Here is a 14,913-nt window from a genome sequence, read left to right as displayed (position 1 = left end):
TACTATGGAGATAATTGAAACTAAAGCCGAATACATCTTCTTCTTGGAGAAAACCCAAATGCCAACATTATTTGACCGATTCATAAATTAGGTTACTGATATAAGTGAAGAATTAACCATATATAAGAACACATTATTAATGATTATCAAACGTTGGATGACATGTGAGCAAAACCTGAAATAACCGGTCATAAAAACTGAATGTATAGAAAAACAACAATGACTTATTTTGGAACAAAAAAAATATTAAGACCTAAATATGTACAAAATGAAAACTGTATTACCATATTAAATTATATTTTCCGATTGAACTTGAAGTAATCAGTTAAAATGCTTGAATGTATAAACACGGACTTATTTTACGAAAAAAACTAAACTGAAAACTATATTATTATTTTCTTTAAAATAAATAAATAACGTAAAGCGATATTATATATTTATATCTTAATTAAAAAGTTATTTTATTTTGTGTGTGAAATAAAATAATAAGTAGGAAAAAGAAACATACAAAAATAGTATAGAAGTTCGAAGTTCGAAATTCGAAATTTTGTTTTTTACCTGCTCCCAAAAATCAATAGCGAAACCAAAATCCACACCCACACTCTCTACTCTAGTGAGAGAAAGTAGAGGCGAGGCGACGCTGGTTTAATGCTCCAATTCATGGTAACACACATCAAAATTTTGGATTTCAATCTCGTTTGTTTGCGTTCTCGTTAATTTTATCTGTGTCTTCAAAGATATTGTCTGTGTTTTCTTCCAGTTTAAATTTTGTTGCGGTTTTGCAAATTGACAAGGTAGGGTTTTAAGAGCGATTTATTGATCAGGTACATTTCCAGATCTGAAGCACACTTGTTAAAACCCTAGGTCGTCGTTTAATTCTGTTTTTCATAAGTTGAAGTTTGGCGCTGCTGCAGATCTGTGTTAGGTTAGAGACACATTGCTTTAATTTGATGCTTATGTTGCGTATGATATTTGCAATAGGCTTTAAATTGTCTTTTGTATCTCTACTTGTTACATAATTAAACGATAATCGTATTCTATAATACTTCAGTTCATGTTTTGGGCTTTTGGTTTTACTGACCAAACTTGTTTATATCTGATTATAGGTGAGATTTATGATTCTTTCCTTCTATTTTGTTAAGAATTCATTTATGTAATCCAGGGACTTTTGAGGTTGTTACTTGTTACACTTCAACAATGGGGAAATCTCCTGGAAAGTGGATGAAGACTGTTCTTTTTGGGAAGAAGTCATCAAAATCTACTCTCTCAAAAGTAAGTAAAAGTGTTAATTTACAGTTTACATCTGTTACTTGTAAAAGTAAAACACATATACATGCTGATTTGATGTCTTATTATTCTTGAAGGATGCTAGTTTAGACAAAAAGACCTCCATTACCCTCAACACACAATCAAATGATCTTGCTGCTGATTCTACTATCATATCAACACCAGTGTGCTACGTCAGCAACATAAATGGAGAAGAATCAGAGTTAGAGAAGAACTCCAGTTCCAGTGGCAACTTAATAAATGCTGCAAATGATGATGAGTTAATCAGACTAGAACAGGCTGCTACTAAGGCACAAGCAGCTTTCAGGGGATACTTGGTAAGGTTAATGCATATTAATTCACAAGAACATTGCAGGAAATAGCAATTTACTTCACTTCACTTACTAATATAGGCAATCTACTTTACTGGATAAAAAAAATAAAGTGAAAAATATGTTTTTTTTTCTTAAATCTTAGTAAGTGTGATACTTTTACTGATGTAAATATAACTCTGTGAAGGCTCGAAGGGCATTTTGGGCACTTAAAGGCATTATAAGGCTCCAAGCAGTTATCCGTGGACACTTGGTGAGGAGACAAGCTGTTGCAACTTTACATTGTATGCGTGCAATTGTTGAGTTTCAGGCAGTTGTTCGTGGTCAAATAGTCAGACTTTCCGGAAGCTTTCCTCAAATTCTTCAAAAACAAACTCCAGAAGAACATTTGGATTTGGTAACTCATTACTCTTAGGTTTAATGCAAGAAACAGCAACATACTTTTGTTGATATTTTTTATTAAAGAATTGTACTTTCACTTCTTTTTATTACAACATTATGCTTTGAAAAATCTACTTAATTATATTTATACCAATTTCAGTTAAATACAAAGCAATTTTCACATATATAATTGGGTAGATATTTCAAAGTATCCAATAAATGAAACTACATTGCTATTGCTTGTATTTTGACTAATTATACAACTAATAATCTGTTTGTATGTTTTATTAGCAGAAGGAAGAGGTTGACTTGCTTCAAACGTCCCTCAAATCAGAGAAGCTGTCAACAAATGCATTCGCTGTTAAGGTACTCTCAATTTTTATAAATAATAAACTCTTTTTTTTTTAATTAACCATTTTGACCTATTATCAAAATGGTTAATTTGGATAATTATATGAAACAATAATATTATGCAAAATTGCCCAAAATGTAATGGTTTTTCTGTAATTTACCCTGATCTCATTTATTAAATAAAGCACAATTTAAGACGTTGCTATTATGATTTTTTAAGAATTTGACATCTATACCCTTTTTCTGATAATTTCAGCTTGTTACTTCATTAAAGACCAAAATGCCCCTGAACATCCAATACGATCCAACCGAACCGAATTCAGTCACCAACTGGCTTTCCCGTTGGTCAACTACCCACTTCTGGGACCCACTTCCACCACTGAAAAAAAGAAAACCGATTAAATCACAATCAAAAAAATCAAAAACCCCCGAAAACAATCCATTAAATTCCTCACAAAACAAAATAAATCTGGAGTTAAATGGGAAGGAAAATGAGAAAACAAGGAGAAGAAAGTCTTTACCAGTAAAACAACATCATCATGTACCGAGTTACATGGCGGCAACCGAGTCAGCAAAGGCTAAGCTGAGAGCTCAGGCGGCGGCAAAGGTGGCGGAAGATGGCGGTGAAAATGGTTTTGTCAATGTCCGGCGGCATTCTCTTCCCTCCACCACCACCACCACCACCACCACCGCCGCCGGAAAACTTGGTTTGCAGTCGCCTCGTGTTCAGAAGCCTTTACAAGTTAATGTTAAAGGAGGGGGGAAAATTAATAAACCCCAAATTACCCCTGGTGGAGATGGTAAGGATATTTCATATTTGTTTCTTTGATTTATGATTATTTTAGTTGTTAATATGGCTAAATGCAAGAAATAGCAAGGGAAGTAAATTGCTATAAAAAGAAATCAACGAGCTAATTACAATTTTGGTCCCTGTACATTTTGATTTTCATTAATTACAGTTTTGGTCCTTGTAATTTTTAATTGATTATATTTACAGTTTTGGTCCTTATAATTTTTAGTTGATCATATTTACAGTTTTGGTCCCTATTCAGGAAATAGGATAACTACAATTTTGCTCCCTATACTTTTTTGTTTGCATTAATTACAAGTTTGGTCCCTATAATTGGCTAAATGCTATTTTGTGCATCTAACCCTTCATTGTTTTTTTTTTTTTTTACTTTCAGCAGGGTGGAAGAGGTGAGTGGAGAAATCTTGTTATTTGTTGTAGCTGGTATTTTTATTTTATATTTATTTAATTTAATTTTGGTTTTATGAGAGTTGTTAGTGAATGTTGTAATGTACAGTAGTAATGAAGCCAGACAAAAAAGTTGGTTTGTTTTATATTTTTAATTATTTATAGCCGCTTTTTAAAAGACCATAGATGTGTTTTTTTGCATTTGATTTTAGCGTCTTTGGAGTCTAATTTTGTTAACTTATGGATTGTTATATTGTCATGATTTCTTTTTTCTTTTAGGATTCCTAATGTGACTTACGTGTTTTTTGTTTTAGTACCCAACATTTTTGGTGTTTATAACTACAATGAGAAACATCTTATCCACATTCAATAAATGGTGTTTTATATATAGGGAAAATTTTGGAAAAGTTTTTACTTTTTTTGGCTTTCTATCTGAAAAGCTGTTACGATTTTTTTATGGAAAAGTTGGTGATGATTTGATTTTTGTATGTTTTTGTTTAATCTTTTATTTACATGTTAAAATCAGAGTTAGAGGTTACAAACTGATTATAAGGAAATTATTGTAAATATTTAAGTTAGTAATGTCTTTTAGTAGGTAAAAAAAGCTTAAGGGCGAGTTTATAAAGCTTTTGAGAATTTTTTGGAGTTTTTAGCTTTTAAAAAATTGAAAAAAAAGCTTTGGCTGATAATAGGAGATTTTAGCTTGAACCTAAAAGCTATTTCAAGTAGTTGTCAAGAGCTTTTAGGTTTAATTTAATTTTACAAATTTAAAAATTAACTATTTTTGTCAAACATTTCTATAAATATAAAAAGTAATTACCATTTACGAATTAGCAAATTCAAGTTACTAACTAATAGCTAGTTTTGCCAAACATGTCTTAGATAAGAAAAATTAGTGATTTTTCTTGGATAAAGAAATATATAGTGTATGAATTATTCTGAAATTTATCCTTTTTAAGTATTAAATACACTAGGAGTTTGACTGTTTTAACGATATTCTTATAAAATAATTATTATAATATTTACTGTCATAGTTTAATTACAGTATATTTTAATTAATCATATCATTGGAAAATGACACATGGAAAAATTCAGAAAGTGTGGGCCCCATGAGCTGGCCACCGGGGTGGAATATGCGCTGCAACCCATTTTGGACTTAACGGATATCTTCTTAATTTTTACCAAAAGGTAATTTTGGTATTTCAAGTGTATATAATTCGAGATTTAGACTTTGTTAATTTAGTTTAAATGGCTTTTTTGTTTGTTTGTAAATTTTCGACCATCATTCTTGTGTTTTGTTACATATAAAATATGTCTTCTTATAAGTTTCAAAATTCATAATACACTTACATCACGAAAATTCGAAACAAATAAGAAATAAGGAAACATATACATTGACAATTTTGGTTCTTTTGGATTGATCTTGTTTTGGTTTTAAAACAGTTTGAGCTTTATGAGACCGGTCATAGGGGGTTTTCGGGATGATCAGTACAACCCCTCAAATTTTACAGTATATTGTAGATTTTTTGGAAATTTTCCAGTGTAATGTAAAATTTTCAGCGAGCTACCCCTAAAATCATGTGTGCTGCCCCGAGATTTTGTCCCACGTCTGCCACTGCTCTTAACATTCCGTTCTTTCTCGGACCAGTCTAATACGGTCTGACATTTTTTGGATTGATTTTGGTCTTTTTTTCGGTATGATATCGTGGTTTTTAGCTTGCACCTTTTTTGATTCGGAATCGAGTTTTTTCAGTTCCTTTTTCTGATAGGTTTCAACCCCACGTTTATTTTCATTAGGTTTAATCACGTTATAAATAATTTCCCATATATGTAACAACACTTACATTTAAGATGCCAGAAATGTGTCAAGAACTCAAGATCGTGTTATAGGAGACAGGATAAGTCATGAGAAACTAATAGCCATGGCTGAGCCTGAGATCATTTCCATGTGAGTAAAGTATGATTATGTCCTCTTTGTAACTTATATATATTCACATAATTGTAAAGATTATCATTATGTATATGTAAATAATATACGATCTAAATTATGGGTTGAATGATGTGTAAAAGTGTAAACCACAACGGTTGAATAGTTGACTTAGTCTCGCCTTCTTTATCCTCTTCCATTTGTCCACATCGATGGTTGAATGAATAGTTGAATACTCATAATAATAATATTGTGTGATTATTGTTTTATTTTTTTTTTATTTTTAATTTTTTTAAAGATTTACAACTTTTCTTTTTACTATCCTAACGGGTTCCTCATACCCGACGATGATTCTTTCCCCCAAACTCGTTGGTGATTAAATAGGGTGGGGACATGGATGGGTAAAAGGACGGAGACTATTTTTCTCACAAAGTTCTCAAATATAGCTTTTTGAAAAACTATTTACGATAATTGACTGATAAATTATTGATGATTTTTTTTACAAAATTTTCAAATATATTAATTAATATACTCTCGTTTAAATTCTACATTTATATTTATTATTTAGTTTACTAGCTTGTTTTTGACAAACACAAATCTCTTTTTATTTTTTGTTAAAAAAAATAAATAAATATTAAAGTCTAAAAAATGGGCGTGAGTTTCTCACAGTCCCAAACTCCCACTCCAGATCTTCAAACTAGTTATCCTATATTTCTATATATATTCCCACCATCAGACCCCAAAAAGAAACCCAAAGTCCATTTCTTGAAATTAACTCTTTACACTTTCACCATTAATTTCCATCAATCTAATTTATCCTTTTCTATACCCAATTTAACGATGTACAAATCCCCAACTGTTTTCCACTGTTTCATCACCATTATCATCATCATCAACAGTTTTGTGTTGTTATCAAGAGGTGTGAGTGCCACAAAACATGAAGATATAGGGATTTATGAGCTCAACAATGGCCATTTTTCTGTCAAATTAACCAATTGGGGAGCAACCATTGTCTCTGTTTTTCTTCCTGACAAAAATGGTACACATTCTTGATTTACTTTCTCTCTCTTCTTTAAATCCCATAATCTTTGTTGGAATTGCTATCGGATTTTTGGGAATTTAATAATCATATTCTTGTTTATCTTAACGAAAATGGTACTAACACGCACTAAACTCACCTTTTTCTGTTTTTTTTCATGGAGTCCTTTTTGGGTCTTTCTTGAATTCCTAATGTTTTTTTGGTAATTTCTAATTGGTTTTGATAAAATCTACATTCATATATGTATTCAATTCTTGATTTTCATCCTAACTAGAATGTCACACACACACTAAACTCACCTTTTCTCTTTGTGTGTGTGTGTGTGTTTTATTTCCTTTGAATCTTTTTTGGTTGTTTCTTGAAATTCCCAGAATTCTTTTTGGCAATTCCTATGTATTTCGAGGAAATTAAGAATAATATATGTGTGTGTTTTCAGGGAAAGTCGAAGATGTGGTTCTTGGATATGACAATATCGATACATACAAGGTGAGATCTTTTGTTATGTTCTTATCTTTAAATTTCAATTCTTAAAGGGTACTAAAATTCGACTATAAATTGCCATATTTCCATTTTGATGTATATATGTTGGTGACATTTTTTTTGGAATAACTAATGGATATCAAATCACACTCATAATTTGGTTAGAGGCTTACTAATAATATGTTTTGATAATATTGAATGGAAATAAGATTCAAACATATCATCACCATTAATTATGAAGAGTTTTAGACTTTTAGTCATATGAACAAAAACAGGGAATTAAATGATGATCACGAATTTCTACACTTCAAATAAATGGAGATCACGACTTTTGACTATATGTATTTATCATGTTGGAAAATAAATAAAATAGTGATATAATATCTTTTTTGAATTATATATATAGAGAGAGGGAGTCCACATTTAAATTTTTGTTGAGATTTGATTTATTTTGTATAATAAGAAGATCATATCCCTTTTAAAATAATTAAGTTCAACATAAAATAAAATAATTATTTTATTAGGATTAAATTTAGATAATGATAACTAAAATCGACATACTAAACCTATCTTATTAGGGGAGAACATGGGTTGGTTTTGGTCTAAAACCGAACCCAAATCGTATATGTTTGTTTTTCAATTTGGTTTGTGGCTTTTTGGTTTGAAACGGTAGGTTTGTGGGTTCATGGTTTTTGGGTTCAGACCTATTGAGAATATGTTGCTATAAACAAAACTGTATCAAATTTAGATATACTAAAATAACTATTAACTACGCAATGATAAATGATAAAAGACCAAATGTATGTTGATGGAAAGTTGATAAGAATATAGTATTTTCTAGTGTCTAAGAGTCTTTTTAAATTTATTAAGGAGATTAAAAACTATGATACCTTTAAGTCTTTTTATTTAAAGTTGGTTTTGTTATCTTTATTATTTGAAGAAAGTTGATGCTGCTTTTAGTAGTCTTGAAGTTTGGTTCTTGCCATTTTGAGCCGAAGTCGACAAAAACATGTTTTGAGTGGTGGTTATCATTAATTTAAAAAGTTAATCACAAAAACATCAAAATAAAAGACACTCTTATCACATTGCAAGAAATAACATTGTGATTAGAAAGCATGAAATGCCCATAATAATGAAAGCAATAGACCTAGATTAGATATAAACCTCAATCACCACCTCTTCACCAAACACTTGTCTTTTACTATTTTTAAACAAGGGGTGTGAGACACGTTGGATAACGGGAAGAATAAACAGCTTAGTATGAGCTGAAATAGAAAGATTAAGTTCACTTTTATATGTTTTTTAAAAGGCGATTAGCATATTATATTTAATATATTTTTTTTGGTATAAATGGTGCAAATAATACGTAATCTTCAATCCTGTATTACTTTTACACCAAAAAATATTCATGTACATAATATTTTTTCTTTGAACTTATTTAGAATTTTATGAAAATGTGATTCTATTTATTAGATAGTCATAAATTTGTTTTGTATCTTTTTGTTTCAATAATTCTAGTAATTGTATTAATAAATAAATATAACCAAACAAATAATTCAAATTAAAGGTTACATTATTAAAACAAATATATTATTAAAGAAAGTTTTAAATTTATGGCATATTTAAATAAGTTATTAAAAACTTTTAAAAACATACATATATTCGAAATAATATTTACATTTAATACAATTTAAATAAACTAAATATATAAAATCAAATTTGAACATTAAATTTGGTGTTAACAAATTTGCGACACCAAATTTTGTGTAACACTAAAAAATAGTGTTAGGTTGGAACAAATATATATTTTTTTACACCAAAAATAAGGTTGGGTTTAAGATCCTTTAGCTAAAAGTTTGGATTCACTTCTCACCTAGAAAGATAAAACATAACCTAAATCGATTTATTTATTAAGAATTGCTACAACTAGTTTTATTATTGTCTTATACTTATACTCCAAACCAAAAACCATTTATTTTTTTTATATGTTTGGGAACTACAATAATCATATTAAGTTATTGATTTTTTTTTTGTTTTAATGTGACCAATGTATATAATGCCAAGAAACAAGTTGTGGTCAATCTAATCCTTCCATATCGCTTTAACACACATCTTCAAATTTGACTCGAAAAGTCCAACTTCTCTTGCGACAACTGATTTCTTTCGAATATTATTATTCAGCTTAGCTGTAAAATATTCCTTCTAATCTTATTACTCAAATAAATGGTTTAATTTAATAACTAAAATTATTACTTTAACAATATAGTTTTAATTTTTTTTAATGATTGTAGAATGATTCAACCTACTTTGGAGCTATTGTTGGACGTGTTGCTAATCGAATAGGAGGAGCTAAGTTCACGTTAAATGGGACTTCTTATAAGTTACATGCTAATGAGAAGGGAAACATTCTTCATGGTGTGGGATCACTATTCACTTCTATTTCTTGTTTATTTAATAAAAAAAATTATTTTTGTAAATATATATTGTGATTGTAATGTTCTTGCAAATATCAATATAAATATTTGCTAAAATGAAGAACAAAACTATAAAAAAAAACCATTATTTGACTAGACATTTAACAACTTGATCTATTTTTGGTTAATTATATATGAACACTAATTAGGAACTTGTTAAGTTGTTAATTACAAAATATCTTAAAATGTTAACAGTCGAAATAAAAAATCTTATTTTGAGTGAAACTATTTGAACAAATTCATAGTTTATAAAAACAAAACTTGAAATACAAAATATACAAAATTAATATTATAAAAGGCCTTCTGTTTGTTTTTTTTATTTTTTATTTGGCAATTTTTTTTCCATAAAAAACTATCAAGTTTGAGGTTTCTTTTTGGAAAAGAATTTTTTTTTTTGGAAAATAATATAAAGTTGAGACCTTACTCAGAAAAAATAGAAAAATACAAGTTTTTTTTTTTATTAAAAAAAAAGTTGAGACTTAATCGAAAAAAAATACAATATATAAAGTTATTATTATTATTATTATTATTATTATTATTATTATACATAAATAAAAATAAATTGCTATAAGTTACATCTATACTTTCTGATTATCGGACTTCTAATTTCAGGTGGCACTCCCGGGTTTAGCGACGTTGTTTGGAAGGTCAAAAAATATGAAAAAGATTGTGAATCGCCTTGTATTACCTTCACATACCACAGTTTTGATGGCGAACAAGGTCAAATCTCCTTATTCATTTCTTCCTCCATTAATCACAATTCACATTAACTTAATTCAATCTGATTCGATTCATTTTCTGACCTGAATCAGGGTTCCCCGGAGATCTCAAAGTAATGGTGACCTATTCACTCGTCGGCAACTACAAACTCCGCGTAAAAATGGAAGCAAAATCCCTAAACAAAGCAACGCCGGTGAATTTAGCACAACACACATACTGGAATCTCGGAGGCCACAACAGCGGCGATGTATTATCGCAAAAAATCAAAATCTTCGGGTCTCATATCACGCCGACAGACGACGAACTCATCCCCACCGGAAAAATTGTCTCTGTCAAAGGTACGCCCTACGATTTCCTCAAACCCTACACGATAAAAAGCAAAATCGGGGAACTTCCCGACGGCTATGACATCAATTACGTGCTGGACGGAGAAAAGGGGAAGAAGATGAAAGTCGTCGCCGTCGTGTGGGATGATAAGTCTGGTAGGTCGATGAAATTGACAACGGATGCGCCGGGGGTGCAGTTTTATACCGGGAATTATGTAAAAGATGTGAAGGGAAAAGGGGGGTGTGTGTATGAAGCGCATGCCGGATTGTGTTTGGAGACACAAGGATTTCCAGATGCTGTTAACCACCGGAATTTTCCGTCGCAGATTGTGAATCCCGGTGAGATTTATAAGCATAATATGTTGTTTTCATTCTCGATCAAGGATAGGAAAGATTTGGGATCGATATAAGAATCTTTTGGTTTACAGAAGGTGTTTGTAAGTTGTAACTGGTTTGGTTATCATAATTTTCAACTTGCGATCTTATTTCCCTTTTAACTTTTGGAAATTGACAACTCAATTTAGTTATATGATTATTTGTGATTATAATTATCATGATATAGTTTTTACATATTCTTTAGACAAAATTGTAAGAATGGTCATGTGGTATGTCCAAAATTACTACTTTGGGCTAAATAGGTTTGGACTAACACCAATAGTCAAAAGTATTCCATTTTGCTGGTGTTTTTGTCCAAATCAGTTTAAAAAATTTAAAAAATCTAAAAATAATGGATTTGCTATTTTCCATTTGTTTTTTGTTTTTGTTTTTGTTATTTAACTATTTTCTAACTAAAAAAACTTAAAAAATAAAATAAAATATAAATCTCTTTCTCTCTCTCTCTTTTGAAACCACCTAACATACAAGATTATCTCTCTCGGTCTACAGTTACGCCGAAAACCACCTCTTCACCGGAAACCATCGAAACTGAAGCCCTCCTTCGTCTTCTCTGGCTTAATCGTTTTCTTCGTCGAATCACAGCGCTGCCACCTACCGAGATCTGAAGAATTAGGGTTTTGGCAACTCCGGCTCCAATGACTTTGTCTTCTTCGATCTGGGTTACATCCACCGAGTTCGTCGTCTTCTCCGGCTTAATCCTCTTCTTCGTCTAATCACCAGCTTCATCTTCTCTATTGTTTCTTTAGATTTACCTCCATCGAAAACTAATATATCTCAGTCCACCACCACTGCCATCGAATGTACCAACACATTGGGATTACCATCTGCATCAAATGAAACTAAACTTGATGATAATACCTTCCAAAATCGCCAAATACGACACCAAACCACATAATCACCCCAAATAGAGATTGTCGGAAAAGACGTCGGTGTTCATCAAAATCGCCTTCCACCCCATCACTGGAGATGCTACCAGAACCCTAAATTTAACACCACCACCGCCATTATTTGGGATAAATCAATCGCAGGAAGTAATGACAGTGTCCATCACTCTCCTCCTCGTTGATCTCCGAATATCAGATCGATGGTCTGAACCTTCATCATCTAGGGTTCAAAATTCTAATCGATTCAACAAGCCTATTCTTGTTTTAATCGTGCAACCACCTCCATCATCGTCTCCACACCCTTGTTCTTCGAATTTGGTACCACCTGTAAGTTACAATCAGATTCAAGAGAACCATGTTTATCGTTCTCTTCTGTTTACGTCATCACCTTGTTCAGCGTATCACCAGACATGTGGACCGAGAGAAAGGGCAAGAGAGATCGGAGATTCGAGTTTTACCCATTTGAGGTTTGAGAGAGAGAGAGAGAGAGATAGAGAGAGAGAGAAAGAGATTTTATTTTATTTTATTTTGTTAATTTTTTTAGTTAGAAAATAATTAAATAACAAAAAGAAAAACAAAAAACAAATGGAAAAGGGCAAATCCGTTATTTTTAGATTTTTTAAACTGATTTGGACCAATATAACAGCAAAATGAAAACCGTTGGACTGTTGGTGCTAGTCCAAACCTGTTTGGCCCAAAGTAGCAATTTTGGACATACTACTAGGACCATTCTTGCAATTTTGTCTATTCTTTAATTCTAAAGTTTTTTTTTTTACAAAATTATTATTTAAATAGCAATTTATCTTGAAAAATGATATATTTTTACAATAAATAAATAAATAAATAAATAAATATTACAAGTATATTTATATAATTTTCTAGTTTTTTTTGAACCGGGAATCTAATCTACTACTAAATATCTAGATTATCGTCGTCATGTGGATCATTTATTGTCGTATAATTGGTTGTCATGTGGATCATTTATTGTCATATAACTGGTTACCGAAGCCGATGTTATTTGACTCGATGCTATTTTCTGTAATCACCAAAATTATTACTTCTTTCTTTTTTGTTTTCATATATGGTAAGAATAGACATGAAATTTTCCGTTTGTTCTTTGATTGGATAACGATTTTATGACTTCTTTATTTAGTTGACTGAAGTGGTATGATATATATGCCTATGAAGATGCATTTTTGAAAGAAAAACAATATATTTTCGTACAAGTGTTATTTTCTAGGAATATACCCTCATATTTTAATTTTAGCTTGTACTCGGACGATGGTATACTCATGGAAACATAATCGATTGTTATAGACTCAACCATGTTACCCGAATCGATTTTGAGATGTCATCAAGTGTGCCTACGTGTGTCTGTTATATTTTTTGAGATGAAAGGTTTATTTAGATGAAAGTTGCCGCCGTCATGTGGCTTGAGAAGTCGGGTAGGTCGATGAAATTGACAACGGATGTGCCGTGGGTGATTTTTATACCGGGAATTATATAGAAGATGTGAAGGGAAAATGGGGGTTTGTGTATGAAGCGCACGCCGAATTATGTTTGGAGATGTAGGAATTTCTAGATGCCGTTAATCACTGGAATTTTCTGTTGCAGATTGTCAATCCCGATGAGATTTATAAGCATAACATGTTGTTTCAAGGGGTAATTACTAATCTAGCCAAATTAAGGGAGTAATTAGCAAATTTTAGCCAAAAATTAGTAACTGGCCAAAAATAGCCCACGAAACCGTAGGTTTCGAGATTAGTCTACTGTTTCGCGTTTTCTATAAAAAAAATCATTTTTGCCATACAAAACCGTCGGTATTATAAAACCTATGGTTTCCCAAACCGTAGTCTACAGTTTTTGAGAAAAAGCTACGGTTTTTTTATCTACTATTTTGGCAGTTTTATCTACTGTTTTATCCAAAAAAACTACTGTTTTGTCCAAAAACCTACGGTTTTATATTTTTTTTTTCGATTTTTTTCAAAAACAATTTAACCACATATATAAATCCTACTCCTAATCACAAAGACGGTAAGATTTTGATGAAAAGTAGAAAAACCTGGTTGTTTTTTGGGTGCTCAATTGAGAGAAAAAAGTAGCCAAACCAAAGAAAACAATAGGTAAAATGACATAATCTGAAAAAAATTTCATTATATACTTTGGGCTAATGGTCACGAAAAAGGAAACGGGCCCTTGAAACAGTAGCCCATTTGCACAAAACAGTAGTTTCCGGCCTAAAACAGTAGTCAACGGCCTTGACCGTAGTCAGCCATAAGTTGGATGACTTGTCAAGTTATTTTTGGATTATTGACATGTTGTTGTAAATAACTGTTGTAAGGTATGTATTTAAATGTTTATGCTTTTGGTCTATTTATCGGAACATGACATCTCGAGTATTGTAATATAATGAAAAATACATTTCTTTAAGAAATGCTTTGGTAAATCTTATTTTATCATATTTTGTTTTGGGAACAAATTCCGCAACTCTTTTAATCAAAGGATTACTCTGAAATCATTTTAAAAGCATAAATTAAACCGGTATTTTCTGGTCGTGATTTTGGGGATGTCACAATTGTCATGTTAAATAGATATGCAGAGTAAAATTGTAATTCATAACAATTGGTATCAGATTGATGCGATCTGAAATAGAAGCATAGTTGTTTCAATCTGAACAATGATAAGAATGGTTACTTAAAGAGTAGACGGAACAGAAAGAAGTAATTGTGTTGTGCAATCAAAATTTTGTAATGTTTAAACTCAAATCGGATCACTAAAAGAAGATGTTCAAAAAGTAATGAAACCATCAGAGCTATTGATCTGCATTTCCGAAGATTTACCTTCAAAGTCGATGTACCTTCAAAATTGATGCATGTGGTGATTTTGGAAGGTGTAGACTTGATTTTAGCTTCAAAAACTTGATAAGAGGCAGCAAAGTTTTCTAAATTTTAAGGATTTAAAAGAGTGTGTGGGCAGTTTAATCAAGATTCAGAGGATTCGGTTTTGAAGTTTGGCGAGAACTTAAGGGACTTGGGTTTTAAATTTGGCCATAGGCTTTTGGTTAAGGAAGAAAGGCAAAATGGAAATTCATATATGTTTTTGGTTTGAGTAGAATTCTGGAAGTAGCTGATAGACAGACGGT

At 31.2% G+C, this 14,913-nt stretch overlaps 2 protein-coding genes across 8 annotated transcripts; both read left to right on the top strand.

The window, feature by feature from the left end:
- The first annotated feature begins 525 nt into the window (after positions 1-525).
- LOC145097816 (protein IQ-DOMAIN 28-like) lies at positions 526-3,708 on the top strand. 7 transcript variants are annotated; one of them, XM_079035468.1, is made up of 8 exons: positions 526-663; positions 761-824; positions 1,163-1,272; positions 1,365-1,604; positions 1,786-1,995; positions 2,274-2,345; positions 2,587-3,130; positions 3,515-3,708. In XM_079035468.1, exons 3-8 carry the CDS (start codon positions 1,198-1,200, stop codon positions 3,529-3,531), a joined length of 1,158 nt encoding a protein of 385 aa, XP_078891594.1. In that variant the 5' UTR covers positions 526-663; positions 761-824; positions 1,163-1,197; the 3' UTR covers positions 3,532-3,708. The 7 variants fall into 7 exon arrangements, with proteins under 7 accessions (XP_078891594.1, XP_078891595.1, XP_078891589.1 ...); XM_079035469.1 differs by having other exon boundaries at positions 2,271-2,345; positions 3,518-3,708; XM_079035463.1 differs by having other exon boundaries at positions 2,271-2,345.
- Positions 3,709-6,085: 2,377 nt separating this feature from the next.
- Positions 6,086-10,988, top strand: LOC145097815 (Galactose mutarotase-like superfamily protein). The gene is made up of 5 exons (XM_079035461.1): positions 6,086-6,491; positions 6,928-6,977; positions 9,263-9,386; positions 10,058-10,165; positions 10,258-10,988. Exons 1-5 carry the CDS (start codon positions 6,101-6,103, stop codon positions 10,899-10,901), a joined length of 1,317 nt encoding a protein of 438 aa, XP_078891587.1. The 5' UTR covers positions 6,086-6,100; the 3' UTR covers positions 10,902-10,988.
- Positions 10,989-14,913: the final 3,925 nt, after the last annotated feature.

The sequence above is a fragment of the Lactuca serriola genome, chromosome 4 (genome assembly GCF_051521515.1).
Source record: "Lactuca serriola cultivar US96UC23 chromosome 4, Lser_US96UC23_V15, whole genome shotgun sequence".
Taxonomy (NCBI): Eukaryota; Viridiplantae; Streptophyta; class Magnoliopsida; order Asterales; family Asteraceae; genus Lactuca; species Lactuca serriola.
This window is presented reverse-complemented; position numbering and strand designations above follow the sequence as displayed.

Excerpts from the sequence above, each read along its gene's own strand:
- LOC145097816 (XM_079035466.1), top strand. The coding sequence starts at position 1,198 with ATGGGGAAATCTCCTGGAAAGTGGATGAAGACTGTTCTTTTTGGGAAG. Across the intron at positions 1,273-1,364 it reads CAAAATCTACTCTCTCAAAA|GATGCTAGTTTAGACAAAAA; the intron begins GTAAGTAAAAGT and ends TTATTCTTGAAG. Across the intron at positions 1,996-2,270 it reads CAGAAGAACATTTGGATTTG|CAGAAGGAAGAGGTTGACTT; the intron begins GTAACTCATTAC and ends ATGTTTTATTAG.
- LOC145097815 (XM_079035461.1), top strand. The coding sequence starts at position 6,101 with ATGGGCGTGAGTTTCTCACAGTCCCAAACTCCCACTCCAGATCTTCAA. Across the intron at positions 6,492-6,927 it reads TTTTCTTCCTGACAAAAATG|GGAAAGTCGAAGATGTGGTT; the intron begins GTACACATTCTT and ends GTGTGTTTTCAG. Across the intron at positions 9,387-10,057 it reads GAAGGGAAACATTCTTCATG|GTGGCACTCCCGGGTTTAGC; the intron begins GTGTGGGATCAC and ends TTCTAATTTCAG.